General features: G+C 46.2%; 1 protein-coding gene across 1 annotated transcript in view; it reads right to left on the reverse strand.

The window, feature by feature from the left end:
* The window catches only part of GATB (glutamyl-tRNA amidotransferase subunit B), an 81924-nt gene that overhangs the window by 14558 nt on the left and 53192 nt on the right, over positions 1-14174 (reverse strand). Inside the window, exon 10 of the mRNA XM_057726602.1 lies at positions 814-947. Coding sequence (XP_057582585.1) covers positions 814-947 — 134 coding nt within the window. The remainder of the gene's footprint in view (positions 1-813; positions 948-14174) is intronic.

The raw sequence follows: 14174 nt of genomic DNA on the forward strand, positions 1-14174 counted from the left end.
CACCCCGCTGCCCACGTGAGGGATGTGGACGTCGTGTGGGGGTGAGATCACTGCCCTCGTCTTGGTCCACCACAACCGGGCCTGGGTGTGGGGCGTTTCTCACAGGGGCTCCTGGAAGAGGTGCCCAACTGGGCTTCCCGCCTCTGCTCCATCTTCCACCCCCCCAGAGGGACTGGAGTGAGTACATGCTCTCAGGCCTTTGAGAGCTGCGGACAGAGGCATGTGAAGCCCCCCGGGGGGCTGTGCCCATCCCTGCAGCTCCCCCGCTCCCGTCCGAGCACCCTGGCGCTCCTGGGCCTCCTAAGCCCACGGAGCCGCTTGTCTGTGGTCACATGATCGTGTCCGTGGTCCACAACGCCCTGCCCCTCCCTCTGCTTGATAACTCCTCAGGGCTTGGCCTCTGCGGGAACCTCGTTCTCCCTCCTGAGGGAAAGCCTTGCTGTAGATCCCCTTCTCGTGCACTCACAAGTGGCCTGAGCACACCTGCGGTGTAACAGGCCTGTACTGAGCCTGCTGTCTGCTTTTTAGTCTGGATCCCCTGCAAGTAGTAAACGCCTTGTCTTATCATCTGCAGGCCCCAGCCCAGCACAGTACAAAGGACAGCGTGGACGGTCAGAGAGCTGAACACATAAATGAGCTTTCAGACGTGAAGGTGATGGCGGACGGCTTTAGACTGACATTCACAGGGGATGTCTGTGTCTCGCCTGGAGATCCTGAGGGGGAGGAGAGCAGAACACTGACCCTGCCCTATTTCAGCTGCTTCTGGACACAGAGTTCACCACAAAGGAAAACATGCCCCCAGGCCCCACTCACCTCTCACTGACAGCAAGGTTCTGTTGCTTTAAAAAGCCCAGAAAAGTGTTGAGGACCCAACTAGTCACTTTTTTTGGCTCTGCCCTAGTTTCTTTTATCACATTCTGGAAGAACTCCAGTAGGCCAACTTCATTCTGTAAAGAAAAAAAATAAACTATATGAAGCCTCCAAAAACTGAAAGATCAGCATTCTGAAACTGTCGCCCTCTGCCTCCTCTGAGACATCTACTGGTACTTTCCCAAATACAGAGATGTTACCAGAAAATTCTGATCACTTTCAGTAAACAGCAAATATTCTACTACTTCTACTACTGTCACTAAGCATTTATACAGCGTTTTGTCAAAGGAAAAATGAACACACTGCAGAAAGCCTGGAGGCTGTGGACCAGAGGACAATGAAATCCGACATCCCCTGAATTCGCTGGCCCTCTCAGTGTCAGCTGTGTGCGCCCTGCAACCTTTATGCCTGAGCAGCACGTCCGGCCTGAGTTTACTGTCCTGTCTCCTTCCAGGCCTGTCTTCTCCTGGAAGTCCTAGCGATTCCTAGAATAACAAGGTAAGAAGAGAAGCAGATCAAGAAGGAACAAACAGAAGACTCTGCTTGTGAAAAATCAAAAGTGGATCGCAACTCTACTCATCTTCCCGTCATCCCCAGAGGTGACAGAAGTGGTTTTCACGTGCTCTCACAATGAGGCAGAACACGAGCACGTGACCCGCGGAGCCCACGTGACCCGCCGAGGGCACTGCCAGGCCTCTGCGCCCAGGGCGGCCCAGCTGACCCTGCCGCTCATCGCGCTCTGTGCGAACAGTCACCTGGGTGGCTCATCGAGGCCACGTGTCTGAAGCAGCCCCCCGTTCCTCCCGCTCTGGCCCACCAGCTCTGTGAGTTCACGCTGCCCGTCCTCTGTGTGACTAGGGCTACGGCAGTGCTGGGTCAGGCCGCTGCCTGGTTAGCACCGGTGGGTGAATCGACGTCTCCCATCGCCTTGTGTTTTCTTAAAAAATCACATGTGAGCTCAGCGTTCCCGGACTGAGACGTCGATCCACAGCTGAACAGAGGGTCCAGGAGCGGGAGCGTGGGAACTGGAGAGCTGGTTCAGGGTGAGAAACATTGTTGCCAGTAAGGTGACGGACCGAGAGGACAGGAGGGAAGAGGTCTGCGGCGAGGAGTGCCCGTCCCTGAGAGCTGCCCGGCCATGATGGCGGCTGGAGGCTGAAGGCTCACGGGCCGGGGGGAGGAGCTGCGGCCATAGCCTCGCTCTCTCTTTCCCTGCCTCTGCAACAGGCAGTGGAGAGATGCCCTGAGGGCCACCTACAGCGCTCAGGGATAACAAGTACCCTCAGGCACTCGGGCAGGGCTAGATTAAAACCCCTTGGAACGCAGGCAGCAGGGAGGCTGCAGAGAAAAAAAAAAAAAAAAAAACCCGAGAGAGGCCCAACTCTGAGACTTTCTGTTTACACCTGAGCCACCGGTGTCCCTCTGCAACAGGCACCTCCAAGCCTGACTGAAACAACAGTAGGCCACTGCTCACTCACTCCCAGGGGAAGGAGCCACTATTGTACCCTCTCCCTCCCCACACACCCACGCTTACAGACAAACAATAAAGGAAGCTCTGCTGGCCACAGAATAATGCAAAAAAACCCAAGGCGAGTAGAAGGACACTTACAGCTGAGACTCTAAGGAAACAGAAATATTAACATTAGTCTGAGACTTGGACAGTCTTCTATAAACACTTCTAACGCCAGGACAAGCAACCCCAAAAGTTTGGACAACCATGAGGAAACAAAGAAACACCATGCAGGCAAAGGAGCAGGAAAAAACCCACAAGACCAAATAAATGAGGAGGAAATAGGAAAAATGCATGAAAAAGAATTCAGAGTGATGATAGTAAAAATGATACAAAATCTCAATAACAAAATAGAGAAAGTACAAGAAACAGTTCATAAGAACTCAGAAAAACAAACAGCAATAGATAACAAAATAACTGAAATTAAAAATACTCTAGATGCTATAACCAGCAGAATGACTGAGGCAGAAGAACGAATAAGTGAGCTGGAAGATAGAATGGGGGAAATAAATGCCACAGAGCAGGAAAAAGAAAAAAGAATAAAAAGAATAGAAGACAGTCTCAGAGACCTCAGTGATAACATTAAGCGCACCAACATTCGAATTATAGGCATCCCCGAAGAAGAAGAAAAAAAGAAAGGGTCTGAGAAAATATTTGAAGAGGTTATAGTGGAAAACTTCCCCAACATGGGAAAGGAAATAATTAACCAAGTCCAAGAAGCACAGAGAGTCCCATACAGAATAAACCCAAGGAGAAATACACCAAGGCACATATTAATCAAACTAACGACAATTAAACACAAAGAAAAATATTAAAAGCAGCAAGAGAAAAGCAACAAATAACATATAAGGGAAAACCCATAAGGATAACAGCGACCTTTCTACAGAAACTCTGCAGGCCAGAAGGGAATGGCAGGATATACTGAAAGTCCTGAAAGAAAGAAACCTACAGCCAAGAATACTCTACCCAGAAAGAATCTCATTCAGATTTGAGGGAGAAATCAAAAGCTTTCCAGACAAGCAAAAGTTAAGAGAATTCAGCACCACCAAACCAGCCTTACAACAAGTGCTAAAGGAATTTCTCTAAGTAGGAAACACAAGAAAAGGAAAACACCTACAAATACAAACCCAAAACAATTAAGAAAATGGTAATTGGAACACACATGTCAATAATCACCTTAAATGTAAATGGATTAAATGCTCCAACCAAAAGACACAGACTGGCTGAATGGATACAAAAACAAGACCCTTCTATATGCTGCCTACAAGAAACCCACTTCAGACCAAGGGATACATATAGACTGAAAGTAAAGGGATGGAAAAAGATATTCCATGCCAATGGAAGTCAAAAGAAAGCTGGAGTAGCAATCCTCATATCAGACAAATTAGACTTGAAAGTAAAGACTATTAAAAGAGACAAGGAAGGACACTACCTAATGATCAAGGGATCCATTCAAGAAGAACATATCACAATGGTAAATATCTATGCCCCCAACATAGGAGCACCTCAATACATAAGGCAAAAGCTAACAGCTATAAAAGGGGACATCAACAGTAACACAATAATAGTGGGAGACTTGAACACCCCACTTACATCAATGGACAGATCATCCAAACAAAAAATAAACAAAGACACACAAGCCTTAAATGACACATTAGACCATCTCAACTTAATTGATATTTATAGGATATTCCATCCAAAAACGACAGACTACACTTTCTTCTCAAGTGCCCACGAACATTTTCCAGGATAGACCACATCTTGGGTCACAAATCAAACCTCAGTAAATTCAAGAAAATTGAAATCATATCAAGCATCTTCTCAGACCACAACGCCATGAGACTAGATATCAATTACAGGAAAAAAACTGCAAAACATACAAACACGTGGAGGCTAAACAATTCACTATTAAACAATCAAGAAATCACTAAAGAAATCAAAGAGGAAATCAAAAAATATCTAGAAACAAAGGACAACAAAAACACAACAACCCAAAACCTATGGGATGCAGCAAAAGCAGTTCTAAGAGGGAAGTTGATAGCAATACAGTCCTACCTTAAGAAACAAGAAAATGATCGAATAAACAACCTAACCTTACACTAGAGAAAGAAGAACAAAGAAACCCCAAAGTGAGCAGAAGGAAAGAAATCATAAAGATCAGAGCAGAAATAAATGAAAAAGAAAGGAAGGAAGCAATAGCAAAAATAAATAAAACTAAAAGCTGGTTCTTTGAGAAGATTAACAAAATTGATAAACCATTAGCCAGACTCATCAACAAAAAAAGGGAGAAGATGCAAATCAACAGAATTAGAAATGAAAAAGGAGAAGTCACAACGGACACCTCAGAAATACAAAACATCATGAGAGACTACTACAAGCAACTATATGCCAATCAATTGGATAACCTGGAAGAAATGGATACATTCTTAGAAAAATACAATCTTCCAAGACTGAACCAGGAAGAAAAAGAAACCATGAACAGACCAATCACAAGTATGGAAATTGAGGCAGTGATTAAAAATCTCCCAACACACAAAAGCCCAGGACCAGATGGGTTCACAGGCGAATTCTATCAAACATTTCGAGAAGAGCTAACACCTATCCTTCTCAAACTCTTCCAAAATATCGCAGAAGGCGGAATACTCCCAAACTCATTCTACGAGGCCACCATCACCCTGATACCAAAACCAGGCAAAGATGTCACAAAAAAAGAAAATTACAGACAAATATCACTGATGAATATAGATGCAAAAATCCTCAACAAAATACTAGCTAACAGACTGCAACAGCACATTAAAAATTCATACACCATGATCAAGTGGGGTTTATCCCTGGGATGCAAGGATTCTTCAATATACGCAAATCAATCAATGTGATACATCACATCAACAAATTGGATAAAAACCATATGATCATCTCAATAGATGCAGAAAAAGCTTTTGACAAAGTTCAACATCCATTTATGATAAAAGCTCTCCAGAAAATGGGCATAGAAGGAAATTACCTCAACATAATAAAAGCCATATATGAGAAACCAAAAGCCAACATCGTTCTCAATGGGGAAAAACTGGAAGAATTCCCTCTAAGAACAGGAACAAGACAAGGGTGTCCACTCTCACCACTATTATTCAACATAGTTTTGGAAGTGTTAGCCACAGCAATCAGAGAAGAAAAAGAAATCAAAGGAATCCAAATTGGAAAAGAAGTAAAACTGTCACTCTTTGAAGATGACATGATATTATACATAGAAAACCCTAAAGACTCTACCAGAAAACTGCTAGCACTAATTGATGAGTTTAGTAAAGTAGCAGGATACAAAATTAATGCACAGAAATCTCTTGCATTCCTATACACTAACAACGGAAGAGCAGAAAGAGAAATTAAGGAAACTCTCCCATTTACCACTGCAACAAAAAGAATAAAATACCTACGAATAAACCTGCCTAAGGAGGCAAAAGATCGGTATGCAGAAAACTTTAAGACACTGATGAAAGAAATCAAAGATGACACAAACAGATGGAGGGATATACCATGTTCCTGGATTGGAAGAATCAACATAGTGAAAATGACTGTACTACCCAAAGCAATTTACAGATTCAATGCAATCCCGATCAAATTACCAATGGCATTTTTCACAGAACTAGAGCAAGAAATCTTACGATTTGTATGGAAACGCAAAAGACCCCGAATAGCCAAAGCAATCTTGAGAAGGAAAAATGGAGTTGGTGGAATCAGGCTTCCTGACTTCAAACTATACTACAAGGCCATAGTGATCAAGACAGTATGGTACTGGCACAAAAATAGAAAGGACGATCAATGGAATAGAATAGAGAACTCAGAAATAAGCCCAAACACATATGGGCACCTTATCTTTGACAAAGGAGGCACGAGTATACAATGGAAAAAAGACAGCCTCTTCAATAAGTGGTGCTGGGAAAATTGGACAGCAACATGGAAAAGAATGAAATTAGAACACTTCCTAACACCATACACAAAAATAAACTCCACATGGATTAAAGACCTACATGTAAGGCCAGACACTATCAAACTCCTAGAGGAAAACATAGGCAGAACACTCTATGACATACATCAAAGCAACATCCTTTTGGACCCACCTCCTAGAATCAGGGAAAGAAAATCAAGAATAAACAAATGGGACCTCATGAAACTTAAAAGCTTTTGCACAGCAAAAGAAACCATAAACAAGACTAGAAGGCAACCCTCAGAATGGGAAAAAATAGTTGCCTACGAAACAATGGACAAAGGATTAACCTCCAAAATATACAAGCAGCTCATGCAGCTTAATACCAAAAAAGCAAATAACCCAATCCACAAATGGGCGGAAGACCTAAATAGACATTTCTCCAAAGAAGACATACAGATGGCCAACAAACACATGAAAAGATGCTCAACATCACTCATCATCAGAGAAATGCAAGTCAAAGCCACAATGAGGTATCACCTCACACCGATAAGAATGGCCATCATCACAAAATCTGGAAACAACAAATGTTGGAGAGGGTGTGGAGAAAAGGGAACTCTCTTGCACTGTTGGTGGGAATGTAAGTTGGTACAGCCACTATGGAAAACAATTTGGAGGTTCCTTAAAAAACTACAAATAGAACTACCATATGATCCAGTAATCCCACTACTGGGCATATACCCAAAGAAAACCATCATCCCAAAAGAAACTTGTACCATAATGTTTATTGCAGCACTATTTACAATAGCCGGGACATGGAAGCCACCTAAATGCCCATCAACAAATGAATGGATAAAGAAGATGTGGCATATATACACAATGGAATATTACTCAGCTATAAAAAGGGATGAGATGGAGCTATATGTCATGAGGTGGATAGACCTAGAGTCTGTCATACAGAGTGAAGTAAGTCAGAAAGAGAAAGACAAATATTGTATGCTAACTCACATATACGGAATCTAAAAATGGTACTGATGAACTCAGTGACAAGAATAAGGATGCAGATACAGAGAATGGACTGGAGAGCTCGAGGTATGGGAGGGGGCAGGGGGTGAAGGGGAAGCTGATACGAAGCGAGAGAGTAGCACAGACATATATATACTACCAACTGTAAAATAGATAGCCAGTGGGAAGTTGTTATATAACAAAGGGAGTTCAACTTGAGGATGGAAGATGCCTTAGAGGACTGGGACGGGGAGGGTGGGGGGGACTTGAGGGAGGGTGGGGCAGGAGTCGAAGGAGGGAGGGAATACGGGGATATGTGTATAAAAACAGATGATTGAACTTGGTGTACCCCCCAAAAAATAATAAATTAAAAACTGAAAGAAAAAAAAAAATCACATGTGAACGCTCATCCTTTACCATACCATGTTCACCTTTAAATACTGGGATTGCCACAGTCATGCCCAAGAGTAACCGAGTTACACACTGTGGATAACTCTCCGCTCCGACAGATTTGGCAGAACAAAGAAATCTGGCTAGGCCCACGCCTTGTTTCTCATAAGGAAAATAAAAACATGTCCCACTCATGTCTGGAAGGCTGAAGTTTCCAAATGTGGAGGGAACAGATTTTAAATAGTAGGTTTCCCCTATCTGCTGAAATTCACTGAACCACACTTCTCTTGAAATGTTCCTTTTTAACTTGATACTGCAGGTAAGGCTCTCACGCTCGCCCCTTTCAGAGAACCTGCGTTAAACCAAAAAAACATTCTGGAAAAATACGATACTGGGAAGAAGCAGAGACACACTAACAAAAGTGCTCTCAGTGTTTCATTATTACAGATGCTGTAACATACACACAGGTGCACAGCTGCTAAAATAGAAATTCTGTAATAAAAAAAAAACCCTACGTGCCCTTTATAATAGATGCATTCTCTGGTGACAAGCCTACTGAATAATCCCATAATCATCTGAATCTCTTTTCAAGCCTATGCTGTTATTCTGCTCACGCTAAACCAGGGCAAAGGCCACCTCGGCAGCCAAAGCTTGACTACAGATAAAGGCAGATCCAGGCGGCACGAAGAGAAAGTTCTGCTTAACTTATGGAAAAGTATTCAAACTTCCACAATGGCACACAAACCACTGGGGAGGGAGAAAACTGCTATCCGGCCCAAATCAGAGGAGCAGGATTCCCTTTGTTCTAACCCAGACAGGCTGGCTTGCTGGTGAAAAGAGCTGTCAGGAGGACTCTGCTTTGCTAAGCAAAGGTTTTCTAAATCCACCCAGAAATACTGCACTTGAACTCACAGGCCTGGCTGAGTTGCTGGGATGTGATGAATATCTATTCCTCTACCCTTGGGTGGTTTTTCTATTGGATGGATAACAGCGAGTCAGATTTCTGTTTGTCTCTTCGTGTCAGTGCGGTGAGGCAGCCTCTCCGAGCTGGAGCTGTGCTTCACGGCGGGGGGGGGGGGGGGGCGCGTGGGTTCAGTACACGATCAGCAGCGGATGGGAATGTCTGCAATCATGACAGGGCGAGATGTGGGTGGCGGGGCTGCAGGAGGCCGAGCCGCCGCCGCCTGGAGGGTGATGGATTGATGCAAAGTCACCGTGGGCTGCCCACTTTTCAGGGAAAAAACAGCATTCTAGGTAAGGCCTTCTTGGTTTTCCCGTGACACCGGCAAATGCTAATAAGCCTGGCACAGATTAAAGAAGTCCCTGCGAACATGGCCATGCAGCCATCTGGTTTTCTCGGGAAAACAGTGGACCAGTAATTACCTTACATGAAAACCATATTAAGAGCAACGCAGGGTACTTCCCTGGCTTCCCAGTGGTTAGGACTCTGAGCTTTCACTGCCAAGGGTATGGGTTCACTGCCTGGTCGGGAAACTAAGACCCCACAAGCTGCGTGGTGCAGCCAAAAAAAAAAAAAAAAAAAAAAAGAGCAACGCAGAAGGGCCACCCTTAACTTCCTTCTCAGAGGCAACAAGCCAGCATTAATCTATCCCACATCAGACAGAGATGAAACTTCAGCTACACAGGGCATCAAGCCTCCTGGGCGACTGTAACTCGAACCGTTCCTTCAGAGATAACCCAGGTGGCGTGGACAACTGGTCCCAGCTTTTGTGTAACACCAGACACTCTTTACAGCTCTGTAACTGACCAGGAAGCATCCTTTTCACATTTTAATCAAATTTCCCAAAGCATTCCATTCTAGCCAGAGCCAATGCCAGGCCAGGCCTGTTGGACACAGACAGGAACCCTCTACTGCCAGTGGGTCTGTCCACTAGCCAGTTCTGGGAGAGGCAAGGCAGAGGGGCCACCTCTCCTCCCCCGCCGCTCTGGGAAGAAACCCAAACCCGATCCATCCGAGCATCAGGCCCTAAAGCAAGGTGCCCCAAAGCCGACTCTTCCAGTCTACCTTCAGAGATGACAAAATGCCAGAAGACTATCCTGCTGGAATAGGATGAAGGCTGATTTCGCAAGTGCCATTCCCGTCCTTAGTCACACACCCTGGGAACCTGATGATAGGGTAGGATGAGGCTGGACTATATTTAGAAGAAGAGTGAAAGCTGATAGAGACAGCTGCCTGGTAGCAGAGTTGGGGAAGAAAAAGGCCACAGAGCACAGGTTGTGGAACAGCTGGTTATCGGGCAGGGAGTGACCCGGCAGCTATGGGGACCCTGGCTTTACTGCCTGAATAAGTGCTCTGGGGATGAGAGGCCAGCCCTGCGGGGGGCGGCACGTGGCTGCCACTTGCTGCTAATGATGTCAACAGTCGTTCCAACCACAACCATAATAGGTTCTTTCTCTGCATTAACTCATCCAATCCCAACACCGACTCTGGGAGCGAGATACTAGCAGAATTCTCTTTTACAGATGGGGCCGCTCTGAGCACTGACTTGCCTGAGGTCACAGAGTGAGAAAGCAGGAGAGCTGGGACTCTGCAGCCTGTGCTCTCACCCTCTGCGTTCTGCGGCTGCTGACAGAGGACACCCACATCCCTGCCTTGCTGGGGAGTGAAACTGAGCCCCCGCCAGGGCCAGGCACAATGTAAAACAACTCGCCCATCCAAAGAACACACTTCCCCACCACTTCTGTTACTATATTTGAGAACCACCAGCTGTTCGAAGGTTCTCAATGTATTAAAGGTGTTGCAAAGCCCCTCAACAATTAGCTTAGAAATTAGGAGGAGAAAATGTCAAGTTCAGGTGCTGCTGTAGCCAAGCTATGGCTAGACCATGTACGCTCTCTCCTGTGGCTGACACATCGGTTCCTGGATTGGGGCGGGGGCGACAATGGTGCCCCCCCTCCCTGGGCTTCTGGGAACAGGAGGCTGCCAGCGTGCCCCCAGGGCCTCTCTTGTTGTCCCTCCACCCCCTCCCCAGAGAAGTTCGGGAGTGCGCCTGCGTGGATGCTGCCTGATTCTACAGCATCCCTGACACTGCAAAACAAACACTGTAGTCACTCACATAGTTCTGGCACCAAGCACATCGTATTTCATTGCACTCTGACTCTTCCAATGTGGGTGACTCACACGCAAGGTTATACCCACCCAGGCAGGTCATGCCGTGGGGGGCGTGGCTGACAGCTCGGGGGACCCCACAGCTGTGACTGAACGACAGTGGCTCTGACCGGGCCGGGCTCACACGAGTCACGAAGAGCCGCTCTAAGAGGGGGTATCCACGGGAACCACACCACCTGATGCCCCACCTGAGAGGAGGGCCCTGCAACCTGCATGCCGACGGGGTCTCTGTGCTTCCCCATCACTCCTGTGAGTCTAATCCTTCTCACAAACGGAGAAAAGCCGAACAGGGACCCAACAACTTTGTGAAAAATGGCCCTGAAAATAACATTGATGCTAGTGTTGGGGTAGCAATGGAAATCAGGTAACGGGACCCCGAGAGAGTGGTCCTAGGGCAGAAAGCACGAGTGACAGCCATGGGAAGGACGGGAGCGTGCAGTGGGGTGGGGCCAGGGTCTACGATGGGAACAGGACCTCCCTCTGCTTTTCACGGAAATGCGTGGCTGTGGAAATCCTTCAGTGAGTGAGCAAGTAAATAAATACTCACCCACAGGAGCCGTCAGTAGAGAGAAACAAAAGGTGCTTAATTGGTGGTGTGAAGCCAGCACAGGAAACATCACTCTCTACCGAGCGTGTCAGGAGGAAACTGGAATCCTGAACCATCGTTGCCACTTTCAAGAACATGGGCATCTGCAGAAGCTCTGAAATTGACCCAAAACACCAAGGATGTGCTCCCTAGTCTGACTCAAGGAATACATGATTAGAGGGGTCTATAGGCCTATTCTGGTCCCCACAATCTCCACCTCTGGGTCATGTTCCTAGAGAGCTTGGGAGACCCTAAAATCTGAGTGAAACTCTGGTCCCGTCAGTTTCACTCGTGCTCTGTTCCCAGCAAAGCTGGCAAGTACACACATCTGAGCTGGACTCGGGGAGTCTTCTCACCGATGGCCGGCTTAGACCTGTGGAAATGAGCTTACATTCTTTGTGACGCATTTACTCAAGGAGAGCCGTTGAGAAAAACCAATCTGGGAATAGGACTTTCCCTTGGACAATCAAAATCCAAATAATTCGGGTAATACAAGTTGACAGCAGACAGGCATAATCAAAGACGGCGAGAATCGGACACAGAAAGGATGTTGCCAAGAAATCAATTCTGATGAAAATCACACTTCAATGAGCCTAAAGCACCACTGCCAAAATGCTCCTGACACGGAGGACCGCGGCGCTAACTCAGCAGCAGCTTTCTGTTAACTGTCCCGAAGGCTGGCGCTCAGGACCGCATACCCCAGTGGGCAGGTGCCTGCGGGGCTGGACAGCTCTGCACCCGGAGGACCCTCACCCCTGAAGGCCCCTCGGCACTTGCACCTGAGTTGAATGAATCGTGGGTTTTGCGGGAGTTAGGTGAGAAGACGTGTCTTTGGATTCGACTTGACCAGAACAAAATATTGGTTATTTTCTCAGTGCACAGACTCACTGTGAAAGCACCCTTAAGCTGGTAAGCGCTGGGTGCAATTTTATAAAATGAAGAACAAAATCGATTTTGAAAACTGCATGGAGCTGAAACACGGCGAGCGACGATGCTGACCAAGTGGATTTTCCTACAGCCGTGGTTGGATGGCGAGTCCTCTGCTCTTCAGTAAGTGTGGGCGGTTAAAACCAGTCGATAAGGTTTCAGACGCTTTTTTAACTATTAGCTTTAAAGTCGTATTACCTATGGGATATACAGATATCTATTACGGGAAATCATTTTATAGGCAATTCAGCCGGACAGAAAACCAGGCCATTTCAAGCTAACGAGAGACCCAGAGCGAAACTCTTGGAAAACCATCCATTCGACAACCAACCATCGTCATGATATCCTTTCTGTTTCTTTCTTCCTTGGAGACACCTTAACCTTTTCCATGATGTCAGAAACAAAAGACTGTGACTTTAAGTGGGGAATAACCAGCCGCGGAAATGAAGTTGTTCAAATAAGACCACACATCTTGAGGCTGCACACAGAGACAGACACGGCAGCACACGTCACTGACGCGGACGGTCACAATCACATCTCCCTACAGTCTCACAGGGGCCATGCTGGACTTCCGCCCTGTGTGGCTCTTGTGTTAGCAGCTGTCTGGGGCTCTCTGCCCCGGCAGCAGGTTCTTGGGAGCCTGCTTGCCTGTGGGTAGATTTTTTAGATTCAGCGAAGATGCTGCTGGGTCTGGCACCTTCAGGGTAAGTGGCTCGTTCCCTTCCTCTTCCCTCTGGGGAGGGAACAGCTTCAGGCACCTTCTCAGAGTCCTCCTGGCTCTCAGTGTCAGAGGAGAGATCTGGAATTAAGGGTGTCTGTCTCAACCTGTGGTTGCCTGGGGCGGGGGGCGGGGACAGACTGGGAGTTTGGGGTTAGTGGATGCAAACTATTACATATAGAATGGATGGACAACAAGGTCCTACTGTATAGCACAGGGAACTATATTCAATGTTCTGGGATAAAGCATAATGGAAAAGAATATAAAAAAGAACATATATATGTGTATAACTGAGCCACTTTGCTGTACAGCAGAAATTAACACAACATTGTAAATTAACAATACATCAAAAAAAAAAAAAGGTTCTTAGTGTTAATCCACTGCTCTGTAGGGCTACTCAGGAGAGTTAAACACAACACAGAAAAGATAAAGCTCCTACATTTGACAACAGCACAGGGCACTGTGGTGAGCACAGTGGGCTCTCAAGAAACACTGAATTAGGGACTTCCCTGGGGGTTCGGTGGTTGAGAATCCACCTGCCAATGCAGAGGACACGGGTTCGATCCCTGCTCCAGGAAGATCCCACATGCCGTGGAGCAACTAAGCCCGTGCGCCACAACTATTGAACCTGTGCTCTAGAGCCCGCGAACCACAACTATGGAGCCCGTGTGCCACAACTATTGAAGCCCACGTGCCTAGTGCCCATGCTCCACAACAAGAGAAGCCATGGCAATGAGGAGCTCACGCACCACAATAAAGAGTAGCCCTCACTCGTTGCAACTAGAAAAAGCCCGTGTGCAGCAACAAAGACCCAATGCAGCCAATATAGAAATAAAATAAACTAAAAAAAACTGCAAAGGGCAGCTTACATTTCTTTGACTTAACATTTTCTACTTAGAAAATGAACATAATTTTTGTTTTTCATTGGAGTTGACTGATTTTCACTAAATTTAGTAGACAGCACTTTTTATATTTATAGGGCAGAGTGACATCTTAAAAACCTAGAGGGTGTGAGCAAAAGTTTTGAATATACTGATCTTCTATGACTCTGTTTCATGAAGCATCAGAGGGGCTGGATAAAGCATTAATATCCACAAAAGTAAACATTCTGTTTTC

Source organism: Hippopotamus amphibius, chromosome 3 (genome assembly GCF_030028045.1).
Source record: "Hippopotamus amphibius kiboko isolate mHipAmp2 chromosome 3, mHipAmp2.hap2, whole genome shotgun sequence".
NCBI classification, from domain to species: Eukaryota; Metazoa; Chordata; class Mammalia; order Artiodactyla; family Hippopotamidae; genus Hippopotamus; species Hippopotamus amphibius.